We start from the raw sequence: 14,689 nt of genomic DNA on the forward strand, positions 1-14,689 counted from the left end.
GCCCTGGCATATCTGTAGACACCAGGCTGGCACTCAAATATGAGCTGAACAGACGAACAAATAACTCAAGTGACTTTAAGCCGGGTAGAGGTCATCTGAAAGACCTTGAGAAATTTAAACTTTTTATTCCTTCTTTTAAAAAATTTTTTTTTAATTTTGTTTTTATTTTCTTATTTTTTAATGGAGGTACTGGGGATTGAGCCCAGGACCTCGTGCACGCTAAGCACGTGCTCTACCACTGGGCTGTACCCCCACGCCCGAGCAATGTAGACTTTGAAGGGGACCTCTGGGAATTTTGCTAAAGGAGGTGGGGGAGGTAGACTCCTCTCTGGTGGCAGAGGACAGTTGGGAGGCAGGAGAGAGCAAAGCGTGGACAAAATGAACGTATTCTTGCTAGGTCTTCTCATCTGCAAAATGGGGATAATAATGCTTATGTCCTAGGGTTAGTTGGAGGATGACATGATGGTTGGTCAGTGCCTGTGAAGAGCCTAATAATCGGACTTTAGTGTAGCCGTCGTGATGCTGTGATTATGAAAACGGTGGGTTCCCGGGCTTTGAGTGGAAAGTGTCAGCTGCAGGATGTGGTGATGCGGAGGAGCGGGGCCTGGGGGAACAGCCATGTGGGGCCTTAAGTCATAGAAGCCCAGGGTGGAAGGTGTTAGATCTAAGTTCTAAGTTCCCACTCTTCACAGATGTCACCAAGTCTTCCCAAGCCCAAGCTTCACGTTAAGGAAAGGGCACATGCATTCTTTTGATGCTCCAAACTCTAAGGAGGTGAACGTGATCAATGCCCCTCATACTTAACGTGCATATAAATCACCCAAGGATCCTGTTAAATGCACATTCAGGACATCTGGGCGGGGCTGGGTTTGAGATTCTCCATCTCTAACAAGCTCTCAGGGGATGCAAGTGGTCCAGGGACCACAGTGTGAGTAGCAAGGACCCAGAAGCGGCTCTTAAAAACACTGAGATCTGAGAGCAGCCCAGCGTGGCCCTTGGTGAGGAGGTAGCTCACCAAGCTGCTGGACACAGGACTTTCGTCCTGTCCCTGACAGGTCAGTTATGTTGATCTGATCAACCTAATAGCAACAATACCACCACCATCAGCAGTAATATGAAGGCTGATGCCCAAATCTTAGTTGCTTGGAGGAACTGTTTGTATTGAACCAAAAGGCAGATCTTTGGAAATTCGTGGACAGTCTGTCATAAGGCACATGGTCCTGCAATTTTCACGTACTGTCTCTGGAGAAATACGAGGCTGATCACACCGCTCATATTTACTTCATACCAGGAGCTTTGGCCAGTAAGTTAGCTGAAATTATGTGCATGATAAGATCTAAAATTAGATCTAAAACCATTAGGGTGGTTTGACGCTTAGAGTTCTGTTGCAGCGAAAACCAGTGAAAGTACTCAGTTTCTCATTTAGTTTGGAAAATGGAAAGCCTTCTCATGAACTGGACAGTTTCAATTCTGGAGCCCAAATCAGGCAGAGGATTCCCCTCCCACAGTTGCCTGGAGAAGTTCATGGTCACGTTTACCTGAAATTCTTGCAAGTCGTATGGGTTTCAATCTTGGAGGCCATACCCCTTCCCTTAATTTGTTTGTCTATTCATTCTTTCCATTGATGTATTCATTTCACTAGTGGTTACTGAGCACCTACTGTGTGCCAGTCAGCGTTCTAGGCGATGGCGATACAGCAGTGACAAAGACGAAGTCCCTTCCCTCGCGGAGCTTACAGTTTAGTGGAGGAGACAGACAATAAACAAGTAAGCAAATGAATAAGTAATCTCAGAGAATGATAAGTGCTCCGAAGAAAATCAAGCCAGGTAAGAGACTGGAGGGTGGTGTGGTCAGGAAAGGCCCCATCTCTGCCCGCCGGGACCAGAGACTCCCAGAAAGAGTCTGGGACAGACCTGCTTTAGGTGCAGAGCAGTACTGGGAGATTATTCACCAACTTCATCACTCATTTCTGGTCTTGTCATAGTGACATTGCCTTATTTATGGCTAGTCTGGAAGACAGATTTCTTAGATTGTGTGTATTTATTGAAAACATCTCATACACACCAGATACGTTTCTGATTTTATCGAAGTAAGATGTACACATGATTGAAAAATCAACTCCTGTGGAGGGGCTCAGGAGTCCTCCTCCACCTTCACTTCATCCCCAGTCCTCGCCCCCGGGGACAACCACGCTTACACTGGCAGTTCCCGATGTAGCATGCCTGGGGGGTGCCTTGATCCTTGCCAGATACATGGCTTTCCTTGCTGACCCCGCCTCATTATTTCTGTCCCCACCTTCGTGTTTTGGTCATTCTATTACTGTTTTTGGATCCTTCATTAATGACTGTTAAAATATAAATGATGTGCCTAAACTTCTATATTTTGGCTGTCATCTTTCAATGGTGCCTCCTGCCTGACCTGTACGTCAGTGCAGATAAGCGTAATTCGTCTTCCTGCCTCTACCTCTACCTCCCCTTCCCCTTCCATCTCATATGTGCTGTTGGAATGTGCTTACATTTTACAGGGCTGATCACAGTTACATTTACTTGTGTGAACATAGTGAAGACTTCCATTCTTTGTCTACCAGTTGATTACAATAGTTGAAAAACACAAAGAGCAATTTTCATTTATAATAGTTACATAAATATTGCCCATGGGTATGCTCTGAGTACGTTTCCTTATTTATGGGTTCAAGATAATGACCCCTAGGCTACTCAAAATCAAGTGTTCTTACCAGAAATGTCAAATGGATTCTCTTTACACATCATAAATTATTCAAAACCATGTTGTTTCATTTTCTCCCGTAAACTGTGAATAACTTGTACATTTTTTGTGTGTATTTGATTTTCCTGGAATTTCTGATTGCCTTTGGTTTTTTCTGGTTTGAAAAAGAACATGCCTTCTCCACATCCATAATCCTATCTGGTTCTTTGCATTTTCAGTTCCTTCCTTCTTAGAGACGTTCTTCTTGGAGTATACTTCCTGCTCAGATTTTGCCTGACAGCTCTCTAGCCCTGATGCACAGTGGTCACCATGGAATTTCTTTTCACTGGAACCCACCTGTAGTTACTGCTCATGCTTTCCTCTTTCTTGGTTTTGACCCTTGTCAAGCTAGAGTGTAAACTCTTCAGAAAGGGTGTGTAGAAAAAAAACTTCTGAGTCCTTGAATGTCAAAAATGACTTTTTGTCTTCACTTTTTTTTCCCATCTAATTTCCTAAATGTATTTATTTTACAATATCATATTTTAAAAGTTGAAGTATAGTTGATGTACAATGTTATATGTTACAGGTACACAATATAGTAATTCACAATTTTTAAAGGTTATACTCCATTTACAGTTACTATAAAATACTGGCCATATTGCCCATGCTGTGCAATTCATCCTTGTATCTTATTTTATACCTGATAGTTTGCACCTCTTCACCCTCCACCTCCGTCTTGCCCCTCCCCCTGCCCTCTCCCCACTGGTAACCACTCATTCCTTCTTTACATCTGTGAGTCTGTTTCTTTTCTGCTATATTCACTAGTTTGTTGTATTTTTTTAGATTCCACGTGTAAGTGGTATAGTATTTGTCTTTCTCTGACTTATTTCACTTTGTCTTCACTTTTGACTAATACTTTTTTTTTCGCATCTCTTTTTCATTTCTTTTTTCTTTGTTTTTCAATATTTTTTATTGAGTTATAGTCATTTTACAATGTTGTGTCAAATTCCTATGTAGAGCACAATTTTTCAGTTATACATGAACATACATATATATTCACTGTCACATTTTGGTTTTGCTGTGAGCTACCACAAGATCTTGTATATATTTCCCTGTGCTGTACAGTATAATCTTGTTTATCTATTCTACATATGCCTGTCAGTATCTACAAATTTGCAACTTCCAGTTTATCTCGTCCCACCCCCCCACCCCCCGGCAACCACAAGTTTGTATTCTATGTCTATGAATCTGTTTCTGTTTTGTATTTATGTTTTTTTGTTTTGTTTTGTTTTGTTTTTTTAGATTCCACATATGAGCAATCTCATATGGTATTTTTCTTTCTCTTTCTGGCTTACTTCACTTAGAATGACATTCTCCAGGAGCATCCATGTTGCTGCAAATGGCATTATGTTGTCAGTTTTTATGGCTGAATAGTATTCCATTGTATAAGTATACCACTTCTTCTTTATCCAGTCATCTGTTGATGGACATTTAGGCTGTCTCCATGTCTTGGCTATTGTAAATAGTGCTGCTATGAACATTGGGGTGCAGGTGTCATTTTGAAGTAGGTTTCTTCTGGATATATGCTCAGGAGCGGGATTCCTGGGTCGTACGGTAAGTCTATTCCTAGTCTTTTGAGGACTCTCCATACTGTTTTCCACAGTGGCTGCACCAAACTGCATTCCCACTAGCAGTGTAGGAGGGTTCCCTTTTCTCCACAGCCTCTCCAGCATTTGTCATTTGTGGACTTTTGAATGATGGCCATTCTGACTGGTGTGAGGTGATACCTCATTGTAGTTTTGATTTGCATTTCTCTGATAATTAGTGATATTGAGCACTTTTTCATGTGCCTGTTGGCCATTTGTATTTCTTCCTTGGAGAATTGCTTGTTTAGGTCTTCTGCCCATTTTTGGATTGGGTTGTTTGGTTGTTTCTTATTAAGTCGTATGAGCTGCTTATATATTCCGGAGATCAAGCCTTTGTCGGTTTCATTTGCAAAAATTTTCTCCCATTCCATAGGTTGTCATTTTGTTTTACTTATGGTTTCCTTTGCTGTGCAGAAGCTTCTAAGTTTAAATAGGTCCCATTTGTTTATTCTTGCTTTTATTTCTATTGCTTGGGTAGACTGGCCTAGGAGAACATTTTTGAGATGTATGTCAGATAATGTTTTGCCTATATTTTCTTCTAGGAGGTTATTGTATCTTGTCTTATGTTTAAGTCTTTGATCCATTTTGAGTTTATTTTTGTGTATGGTGTAAGGGAGTGTTCCAGCTTCATTGATTTACATGCTGCTGTCCAGTTTTCCCAACACCATTTGCTGAAGAGACTGTCTTTATTCCATTGTATATTCTTGCCTCCTTTGTCAAAGATTAGTTGACAATTGACTAATACTTTGATGTTAATTTCTGTGTTCAAAATAATTTTTCCTCAAGTCTTAGTAAGCCTTGCTCTCGTGATTTCTAGCATCCAGCATAGCCCATGAAAATTCTACAACAAATTCTTATTCATTTGTGACCTGTTTGTTCTTTCACGAAGCATTTATTCCTGATGTTCTGAAATTTCGCCAGGGTGTTTTTTTGATGTGCTGTTGTTCATTCATCCACTTGGCCCTTTCAGTCTGAAAAGTCCTGTGTTTCTTCAGCTCAGGGACAATTTCTTCTATTAGTTCTTTGATATTTTTTCCCCTCCATTTTTTCTGTTCTCTCTTGGTAGAATTCCTGGTAGTTGGATGGCAGACCTCTTGAATCAATCTCCTCTGTGCCTTTCTTTTTCCTTTTCTCCCCCATATTTTTTAGCTCTTTTTTCTGTTTTAAGAGATTTTCTTGCCCCTCCTGCTGAATACTTTTTATTTCAGCAATCGTATTTTTACTTTCTAAGAGCTCCTTTCTGTTCTGATTGTTCTTCACGGCCTTCTGTTTTTGTCTGATATTGTCTTCAGTCATTTGAAATTGCTTACTTTTGTATGTCTCGGTTTTTCTCTTGGACGCTGCAGGCAGTTCTCAGATGTGTGTGCTCCTTTGCTCTCCATCCATGTTTGAGAATGGGCAGTGGTTAGACCGGCTGGAATTCTGTGTATGTGACCAGAGCTTATCGGCTGGAGGGGTTTGTGGGAAGATGAGCTGCTCTCAGGCTGGGACAAGTGGAAGGCCTCCCTCTGAGTATGCCAGCTGCCTGCCTGGTTCTCACCAGAGGCTCCATTTATCTTCTTCAGAAAAGAGGCCACCATACTTTTTCTCCATTGGGATAAATTTATGGAGGCAATAAATCTGCAGGTGCAGGGGATTGGACTGTGGTGTCAAGGGAAGGGTCAGGGGCCAGGAGAATGCAGACCTTCAGTTGCTCATCTCATTTCTGTCCTCAGCCCTGTCTCACACTTTCTATCTCTCCTGCCGCCTCTGATCAGGAGCCTTTCATGAGTTCTAGAATGCAGGGACCACTCCAGCCTTCGTTTCAGCCATCCTCTGCACCTCACTGGGGCAGAGCTGACCAGGCAAGGTGGAGAGACAGTCTGGCGCACAGTGAAATATGCTCTCTGACCTCTCAGTCCTGCCCTCTGGGTTCTGAGACTGCTGTTTATTTTCATATCACAAAGCCAAACTCACTGAAGCCCACGTGATTGTCCCTACACAAGAAGAGGAGCCTCAGCCCTAAAGGTTATTGTCCCATAGACATGTCTGAGGGGCCCAAGTTAAGGGTGAGATCGTGTCCAGTATGTTCCTTACGCTCTTGTAGGAAATGTACTAACATAGGATTTATTAGCATTTAATAAACTGACTACAAACCAGATCCTTACTTTAAAAAAATGAATATGTTTATAGACTTTTTACTTTCTATCTGGCATCAAAGCTTACCTTCCAAATCCTCTAAGGAAAGGAGCAGAGAGGGGAGAGTCAAGAGATTTTTCCCAGGTTAATTAAATAGGTCAGTGGGTGAAACCGAGGCCCCTTTGGTCGCCTGCTCCCTCTCCACTTCCTTGAAGATGCTAACCAAAGGTTTAGTCAGGATGGTTTTTCCCCCCAAACAGGCTCCAAAATACAGCTCTTCATGAAGCAACTCTGCTTGGCCTGGCAGGAAGGGAGTGCGTCGCTGCCTTGCTGGGGTACGTTCCTTGGCCTCTGAGGGATGCTTCTGGAGGCCACAGTGAGCTCTCTGTTGACCTGTGAGGATTTCAGAGGGTCCTGGCTCCTCAACAGCTGGCCCAGCGAATGGGGGCCGCCCTCCCACCATGGCTCCCAGGGCACTGAGGGCTTGTAAAAGCTCAATGAAAATGTTGCCCCCTTGAACCCACTTGATTATGGGACCCCGTGGCCAGGACTGGAGTTGGACACGAGATCACAGAGCCCCCTCGAGAGCTGGGTCACGGTGGCCTCACGGGGAGGGTCTGGGAAGGGGGCCCGGGGCTCCCAGACTGGCTCCGTGGCAGGGGAGAGTCAGGCCCTCAGGTTCGGGCGTCCGAGCCCTTCATTTCACCCCCGTCTCCTTTACAGATGCAACGCGAGCATCCAGAAGAAGAACTCAAGGGGCCAGACAGCATACGACCTGGCCCTGGAAACTGGTGACGACCCAGTCACCTCACTCTTTGCTGCGAAGCTCGGCCTGGATGAGGACCGTTAACCCCGAGGGCCCCGTGGGCGTCACTGAGAGCAACCGGCCAGCCCTGGCTGTTCTTTGTTCGTTTCTTTCTGAAATGTGTACTTGAGATTTGGAAATTGGGGTTGAGAGGCACTCAGAAGATTTAAAAAAAAATTAAATGACAGTATAAGCCCCTAATACCACGTGAGCATTTCCCCGTATGCCCTGGATGGCAGTGAACTTAGTGTATGTCTTCGGTGGTGTATTGCTGCTTGTCTTAGAATTTGCTTTTTAATTTAAATTTATTTTTCAGTAGATAATAGTTGCATATGCTGCTAAGCTAAAAAGTATAAAGTATTACGTCGTGAAGAGTCTCCCTCTGGTCCCTGTCCCACTGTCGCCTGTCCCTCTGCAGAGGCAGCCAGTGACATCAGTGTCAATTGCGTCTTCCAGAACTAGTGTAGGATTATAGAAGCACGCGTACGTGATCTGTGTGTGTGTTTGTGCAAAGTATATGTAAAACGTAAGTAAGGTGATGCACATATATTCTCCCCCCTCTTTTAAGACAGACAGTGGGAAACCACGTACTGCTCTGCATGTGCTTTGCTCAGTATATCTTGTAAGTGGTTCCAAATTAGTCTGTGAAGGTTGAGTGTATGAAACCTGTTTTCCTCGTGTTGAACTCTTCAGTATTCCTACTGTTGTGGTTTGTTCTTTTGTTGCCAGATAAGCTTTGAATAAACCATCCGCAGGCATGTGTAATTTTGACTCATTTTTTCTTTCGGATTGTCATCTTGGTCTTTGGGTGGTGACGCTGAGTCCCTAAATTGTTTCTGTTAACGTATGTAGGCAGGATATTCATTAATTTAGAATCACTGATTTAGGACACTAAGTAGGACTCTGTCGGGGTGGCTGCCGCATCACTGCTGGCACTTGATCTCCCCCGGGTGGGTGACCGTCTGCCTGGAGGACAGGCGCTGTCGGATCCGAGCGCCCAGTGGGAGTGGGGACACCGACACTGGCTTCCCAGGTCAGACCCTGGCAGTCTGCATGAGGGGGGACCTTCGACGGTACCCGGTATCTAGAGAGACCCGTGGGGTGTGATCACGTGGTTTGGCGGTCTGCACTATGTCTATTTAGCTTAGCCAGGAAGACCTTTCCCGGGGTTTTCTTCCTCGGAGGCTCAGTTCAGGATTGGCCACGAGAAGTACACAAGGTTCGAGACTCAGGTGGCGGAAGTGCAGCGATGGCCACCCCCCGCGGAGGGGGTTCAGAGCACCGGACGACACTATGGCTCGCACCCCACGGGATCCGGAATCAACAGCTGGGAGGAGGGTACGGCTTCAGGGCCGTTTACCCAGACCTCGGGAGCAGGGAGGTCCCCACGGCCCGTGGGCTCCAGAACAGCCCCCGGGGCTCCTGGGCCTAGCTTTCTCACCCTGCGGGCAGGAACCGCATTCCTCGGGTTTTCCGTACTTCCTGGGGGCCGTCCTGCCCCCTCCCCGACATCCCACACTGGGTGCCTCTCTCTCGCCAAGGCGCGCTGCCTGGCCAGGTTAACTGCCCTTTGAGAGCTACCAGGAAGGGCAAGTCCCAAGTCCTCGGGGCAGGCGTCAGGAAGCGCAGGCCCGCACGTCTGCTCAGGCTCAGGCCGAAGCCGCCTCCCACCAGCGGAAGGTCTTCTCCAGGGAAGTCTCAGTTCTGCACTGAAGGCCTTTCAACTGATTGGATCAGGCCAGCCCAGCCCACGGAAGGCAATCTCCCTCACTTAACGCAGCTGATTATAAACTGTAACCACAGCTGCAAGGTACCTTCCCAGCAACAGCTACGTTAGTGTCTGACTGAATAACGGGGGCGGGGCCCACAAACAGACCGTCCCAGCCCCCATCAGTGTCATTGCTTGTTAATTTCTTTCCCCTCCCCTCCCCTCCCTGCTTGAACAAAATCGGTAACACACACATGTAGTTTTTTCATTCGTTGTATAGGGCTATAACTTTCTTTTTTGCATATAATTTTTGGCAGTTGCCATTGCCAAAATTAGGTTTTTGGTTCATATATATTTAGGTTTGGGAGGAGGAAATTTTTTTCTCTTTGGTTTTGATAAAAGGGTGCGAGGAGTTTTTAAATGCTGTGCCCAGGCCTGTCCCATTTGGGACAGCTACTTAAGGGGGGGGTGTCCCATCAGGCTGGGGGCACCTCCCCCACCCCCGGGACCTCCCTTCCCTCTGGCTCCTTCCCCTTTTCTGTGAGGAATTATGACGCTGTAACTTTTGGGGGGGGAAGAGTCTCCCTTTCCTGTGTTTATGCTCAGACTTGATGGCTGCCCTCGCGTTTGCCCACCACTCTGACATCTGAAAGTGAAGCTCGCCCACAGTGAGCAAGCCCCTTGCCCTCTGCAGATGAGGAGGGGGTAGAACACATTTCCACTCGGGCGAAGCCGTGTTCCTTCCCCCTCCCCACCGTTCTAACGAGTCTTTTGAGGAAGGCCAGAGGGGTCTGAAATTCACATCTGCATCAGACCACTGCCCCACCCCCAGGACCCCTCACTTACTTCTCACCAAGAGGGGCAACCCCAGGCTTTGATTCCAGCCAAGCCCCACCCACCTCCTGTTGGCCCTGCCTGCCCCGGGCTTCTATTTGCACACTTCACACATGGGCTGGGAGTTAGGCAAAATCTCAGCATATTGGCTGGGACTCTACCTTCTACAGAGAGATGTAGCTCACACGTGGCTTCCTGTTGCCCCATCTCAGCTCTCCCTGCGCGCCCCCCCCCCGCACCCCCCCACCACACCCTTCTTTGGGGAAGCTGCTTGTGATGGTTAATTTTCTGTGTCACCTTGCCTGGATCACAGGGTGCCCAGATACTTGGTTAGACTTTATTTCTGAGTGTGTCTGTGAGGGTGTGTCTGGATGAGATTAGCATTTGAATTGGTGGACGATTCAGACAGACTTCCCCAGTGCGGGTGGGCCTCAGCCAATCTGTCGAAGGCCTGAGAAGAACAAAAAAGTGGGGGAAGGAGAATTCACAGTCTCTGCCCGACCACTGAGCCGGTGCCCGTCTCCTCCTGCCCTCAGACTGGGCTTTACACCGTCCGTGGGTCCCCGCACACGCTTTCGCCCGAGGGCTCTGCAGGGAGACCTTCCTGGGGAGGGAGGCAGGGCACGAACCCTTTCTTAGGACATAAGCCCCTGCTGGGGAGAGGGCTCTGCCCTCCATGCTGGCTACCCGGCTCGTGTGCCTCGGGCTGCAGTTGGTCTGTCCCTCTTCGGCCCCTCCTGCCTGTTGGGCCTGGAGACACCGGGTTCCTCCTGCCTCCCATCTCTGCAAACACCCCTGTCCGTACGTACGGGGTTCACTGCCCCCGAGGGAGCCAGTGCCTCCAGTGGCAGTGGCAGTGGCATCTCCGCGCGCCGGGCTTCCAACCAACCCGAGTCCCTTCCTTGCTCAGGTTATTACTCAAGTGCAAAATCCTGTCACCGCAGGGTGCTGGCACCCGAGAGTCACCGTGTTCTGTAACTTCCTCCTCTGCGTGTGGACTGGCACTCGGAGCGCCTGTCCTCTGGGTCGGGGGGATGGTGTGCTAACCGGTGACTTCGCCGTCTTCACTCCTGTGTCTCCTCTTTGCTGGAGCCTTTGGCTTGGACGCTGATGGGCTTCCCGATCACTTTGCTCAGCAACCTGCACATCTTGCCTGGGGTCACCGGCACATCCCGCCTTGGGCCTCCCACTGCCCCTGTGCCCGAAACACCCTCACCCGCCCGGCTGGGATGACACCTGCTCTGGGGTCCCGACCCTCCCCTTGCTCAGGCCTCTCCTCCCCGTGGGTCCCTCAGCCTCTTTCCTCCCGTCCTGCCCAGGTCCTGCCCTTCACCACGCGGCCCACAGCTGTCCTCATGAGAAATCCAAACACCCTACCCAGCTGGCTGGGGACTCTGGGATCAGAGGCCATGGCCATCACTCCAGCCTCTTCCCTTGTTCTGCTCCTGAGATTGTACCTGTGCCGGAGAAGTCTACCTGGCCTCTCTCAGCCATGGGCCGGGCGGGTGTGGCTGCCCTCCTGCTCCTCCACCCCTACCCCGGCCACCTCTGCCTCGCCCTCTGCCTCCAGCAGAGGTGACCAGTCCATCTGGTACCGCCCTGCCCACCTGCCCATCCCCCGAAAGACTAAACATCTGTGGGCACTGAATTCTGGCGCCTAATTCTAGTTTCCAGCATGAGGTGAAACTGTGGGTGACTCGTTAGTCAAATCCATTTCACCTGCTGTCACCCATCAGGGTAGTTTTAAGACTTGCACGCCCTCCAAGCAGCACGGAGCCTCAACAATCAGATGCTTGCCCGAGCTGTTTTCCAGGAAATTGGAGTCTGGTTTGAGTCAAGTCTGGATGGGGCCACCACCCACCACCCCGGCAGCTGGGTGACCTTTTGAAGAGCCCTGTAGCTGAGTTACAGCTGATCAGAGCCTTTCCCCTGGCTCGCCAAACTCCCCATGCCTCAGGTCGCCCTGCCGCTTGATTCGTTATCCATAAACACCCCGCCCCTTGCCCTGGGGAGGCCGACTTGAGGTTTGTTTCTCAGCTCCTAGCCGGTCTCTTTGCTGAAACCCCAGCGTCTCTCGCTTTTGACCTGCTGCATGTCGGGCAAGACCAGCCTGGTTCGGTAACAGAAGGTTCTCAGCAAATAGCTGTCGAGAAGATTCACCGCGGCTTTGGGGTTTGGACAAAGGAATTTTCTTCAAAGCCAAACTTCAGGCTTTGCAGCAGGGGAGGTCTAGCTGTGAAGTTTGAAAAACACGTATCTTTCTATCGGCTAGTTCTGAAACAAGGTTGTAGATAAAAATGCACGTGTGTCAGTAGACTAGAAAAAATTTGGGTATCAACTCTTCTACAACCTAAAAATTTTTCAAGATATTTTAAATTTCAAGTAATATCCTGGTTATGTGGGCTTATGTATTGCTATAAGATGGGTAGTGTTGCAGTATGTTTTGCCGCTTAGACACATTTATAATCGAGGTCGATATTTAGGCTTCATCAAATTTTGACAGACTAAATGATTTATTAAGTCTCTTAATCTTACTAAATCTCTTACTGAGATAATTTATTGTTTTTGCAAACCATTACATGCTTATTGTTAAGACATTAAAACAATGTAGAAAATTAAAATGAAGAGGGAAAAATTGTACCATCCGGAGATACAGTTGTCTAAGCGTCTCTCTGCGTGTAAGACTATTTTACACAAATATTTTTGTTCACTAATAAACTGAAATTTATTTCCTTGTTTAAAAAAAAATTCCTGATTTTTTGCTCCATATACCAAGAAATGTGTTACCTGCTGTGAAAGAACACCTGCTTCTCCCCCCTCTCTCCTTAAGATTCCGTAAGATCAGGATCAGCTTTCACAAGGAGAGTGAAGTTATCCAGTCCGAAGGTGCTGAGTGAGCATTTTGTGTGTGCCTGCCCTCTGGGGATAGAAAGCGTGAGCATTTGCCACTTGGAGAGAGGATGCTGGCCGCGGAGAATTTAAGGTGCACACATATCAGCTGCTTCGTCCTCTGCCAGTGGGTCATGAAGGCCCCCCAGGGAGAAGGACACCGAATTAAAACCACAGCCAGGTCTAGGCACCTTCAGCCTCTCAACCGTCTGATATTGCACGTGGCTCTGCCCACCTCTCCATTTATTCAAACCCTTCCAACGTCTTCTCTCTTTAGTGAGAACTGGGTGGGGGAGGGTTCTCCCAACTGCTAGACGACTTTCTCGATGGAAAGCCTCTCTCTGACAAAAGCTGACGTTTTTCCCTCGAGCCACATCCTGTGTTTCCCACACGTCCCGTCTCAGAGTTCTGAAACCGCACCTTGACTTCCCCTGGGTTGAAGTGCACAGTATACACGTGCTTGTCACCTCTGTGCCGTTTGGGTGACCTGGTTAGATGGTAGCCCATCCAGTCTGATTGATGCTCCCGTGTTCCTCCATCCTCCAGGGAACAGAGCAAACAGCACCACGGGATCTTACTGTTTAATGGTTTTATTGTTTGTTGTTTTTTGTCTCAGTTACATCCCCAGCCCCAAACATCGCAGCCTCGTACGTAGGAGCAAGTGCGTGACTTCCCACCCAGGGAGGCGGCTCGGGAGGCTGCTGGGCGAGCACAACTCCTGACCTGCTGCCAGATTTCGCCCTGTTGGGGCAGTGCAAGTCCTGCATATAAGTCGGGGGTGCATTCATTATGGCGAAAACCGTACAGCTACATTTTCAGTTTTTCTGCAGTTAAACCAAACTGTTCCGAGCCCTTGGGAGATCTTGGAGTGAGACCAGCTACGATGTGGCTCACCAGGCTGTGCTGTGTCCCTGGGGGGCGGGGGTGGGCAGTGCTGGTCCTGCGGCTTTTTCTGTCTCAGCCGGTAGCACTCGAGATGCCCGAGGATCAACTCAGATCATCGTTCTTAATAAGCTTTTTCTCAAAACTGTTCAACTGAGGAGCCAAAAGTGAGATAAGGATATGGGGTAGAAAACATGCTCAAGGACTTTGCAAACTGAGATCCTTTAAGCCATCTGTAACTTAGAACAGTTTTACTTAAAATGGTGTCCACTGGGGTTGGTGTCCAGGTGACTGTGCCCATGGTGTTCTAGAACCTTCTGACTGATGTAACAATATACCGAGAGGTCACTGCCTCCTGAGTTCGTCGTGGCGGCGATGCCAGGAACACAAACCCTCCAGCCTGACTCTGCCTTCTGTGGACAGTGGGACTCTCTCTGGCGTGATCAGCGATGGTGGCTTTCCTAACTGGAGCCAGGACTTCAGGCATCCTGACCTCGGGGCCATGAAGGTAACAAGTCTCTTGTTGGAGTGTGTCCCAAACATCAGTTTTCATTTTTTCTTTTGAATTTACTTCTGCAAGGAGACCCAAGAACTCACTCCAGTTGCATTTTTTCCCATTGCCTATTGACAAGTGCCTCAGACCCAGGCTCCTGCTCATCCCTGGCCAACTGCAAAATTGATGAGACTTAGTTTCTTCTGACACTCCAGTCCCTCATCTACATTCACGATCGCTTGAGGGTTCCCGATACATCAAAAACAGGGGCAAAAAATCTCCTTACTCTGCTCCTCCCTCCTCCGTTGGACCTGGAATTGGTAGACACAGGGCACGGACACTCTCAGGCTTTAATTGCGCACGGAACTGAGCAGTCTCTGCTCCTTTCTAGGGAAAGACTGGACGCCACAAAGCACTGGTGGTGTTATCCCAGGAAAGGAGGAGAGGACATGGGGTGGGGGGCAGCGGCGGGCTAATGCCCTTCTGGTGAAGACCCTTTCCTCCGTGAGCTGGGAGGGGAATCTGCATGTGGCGGGCATCCCTGGCTGGGGGGTGACCTTGGGCTGGGCAGACAGGTGTGTTTCTTAAATACATGGATTGTCTAACGATAA

The 14,689-nt window shown here is 48.1% G+C and overlaps 1 protein-coding gene across 2 annotated transcripts in view; it reads left to right on the top strand.

Annotated features, from left to right (window-relative positions):
* DZANK1 (double zinc ribbon and ankyrin repeat domains 1) overlaps positions 1-8,037 on the top strand; it is a 69,674-nt gene extending 61,637 nt beyond the window's left edge. For both annotated transcript variants that reach the window (XM_074347826.1, XM_074347827.1), the window contains exons 19-20: positions 6,728-6,802; positions 7,191-8,037. In XM_074347826.1, the coding sequence (XP_074203927.1) occupies positions 6,728-6,802; positions 7,191-7,317 (202 nt within the window). In that variant the 3' untranslated portion in view covers positions 7,318-8,037. The remainder of the gene's footprint in view (positions 1-6,727; positions 6,803-7,190) is intronic.
* The last annotated feature ends 6,652 nt before the right edge of the window (positions 8,038-14,689 follow it).

This window comes from Camelus bactrianus, chromosome 19 (assembly GCF_048773025.1).
Source record: "Camelus bactrianus isolate YW-2024 breed Bactrian camel chromosome 19, ASM4877302v1, whole genome shotgun sequence".
Classification (NCBI taxonomy): Eukaryota; Metazoa; Chordata; class Mammalia; order Artiodactyla; family Camelidae; genus Camelus; species Camelus bactrianus.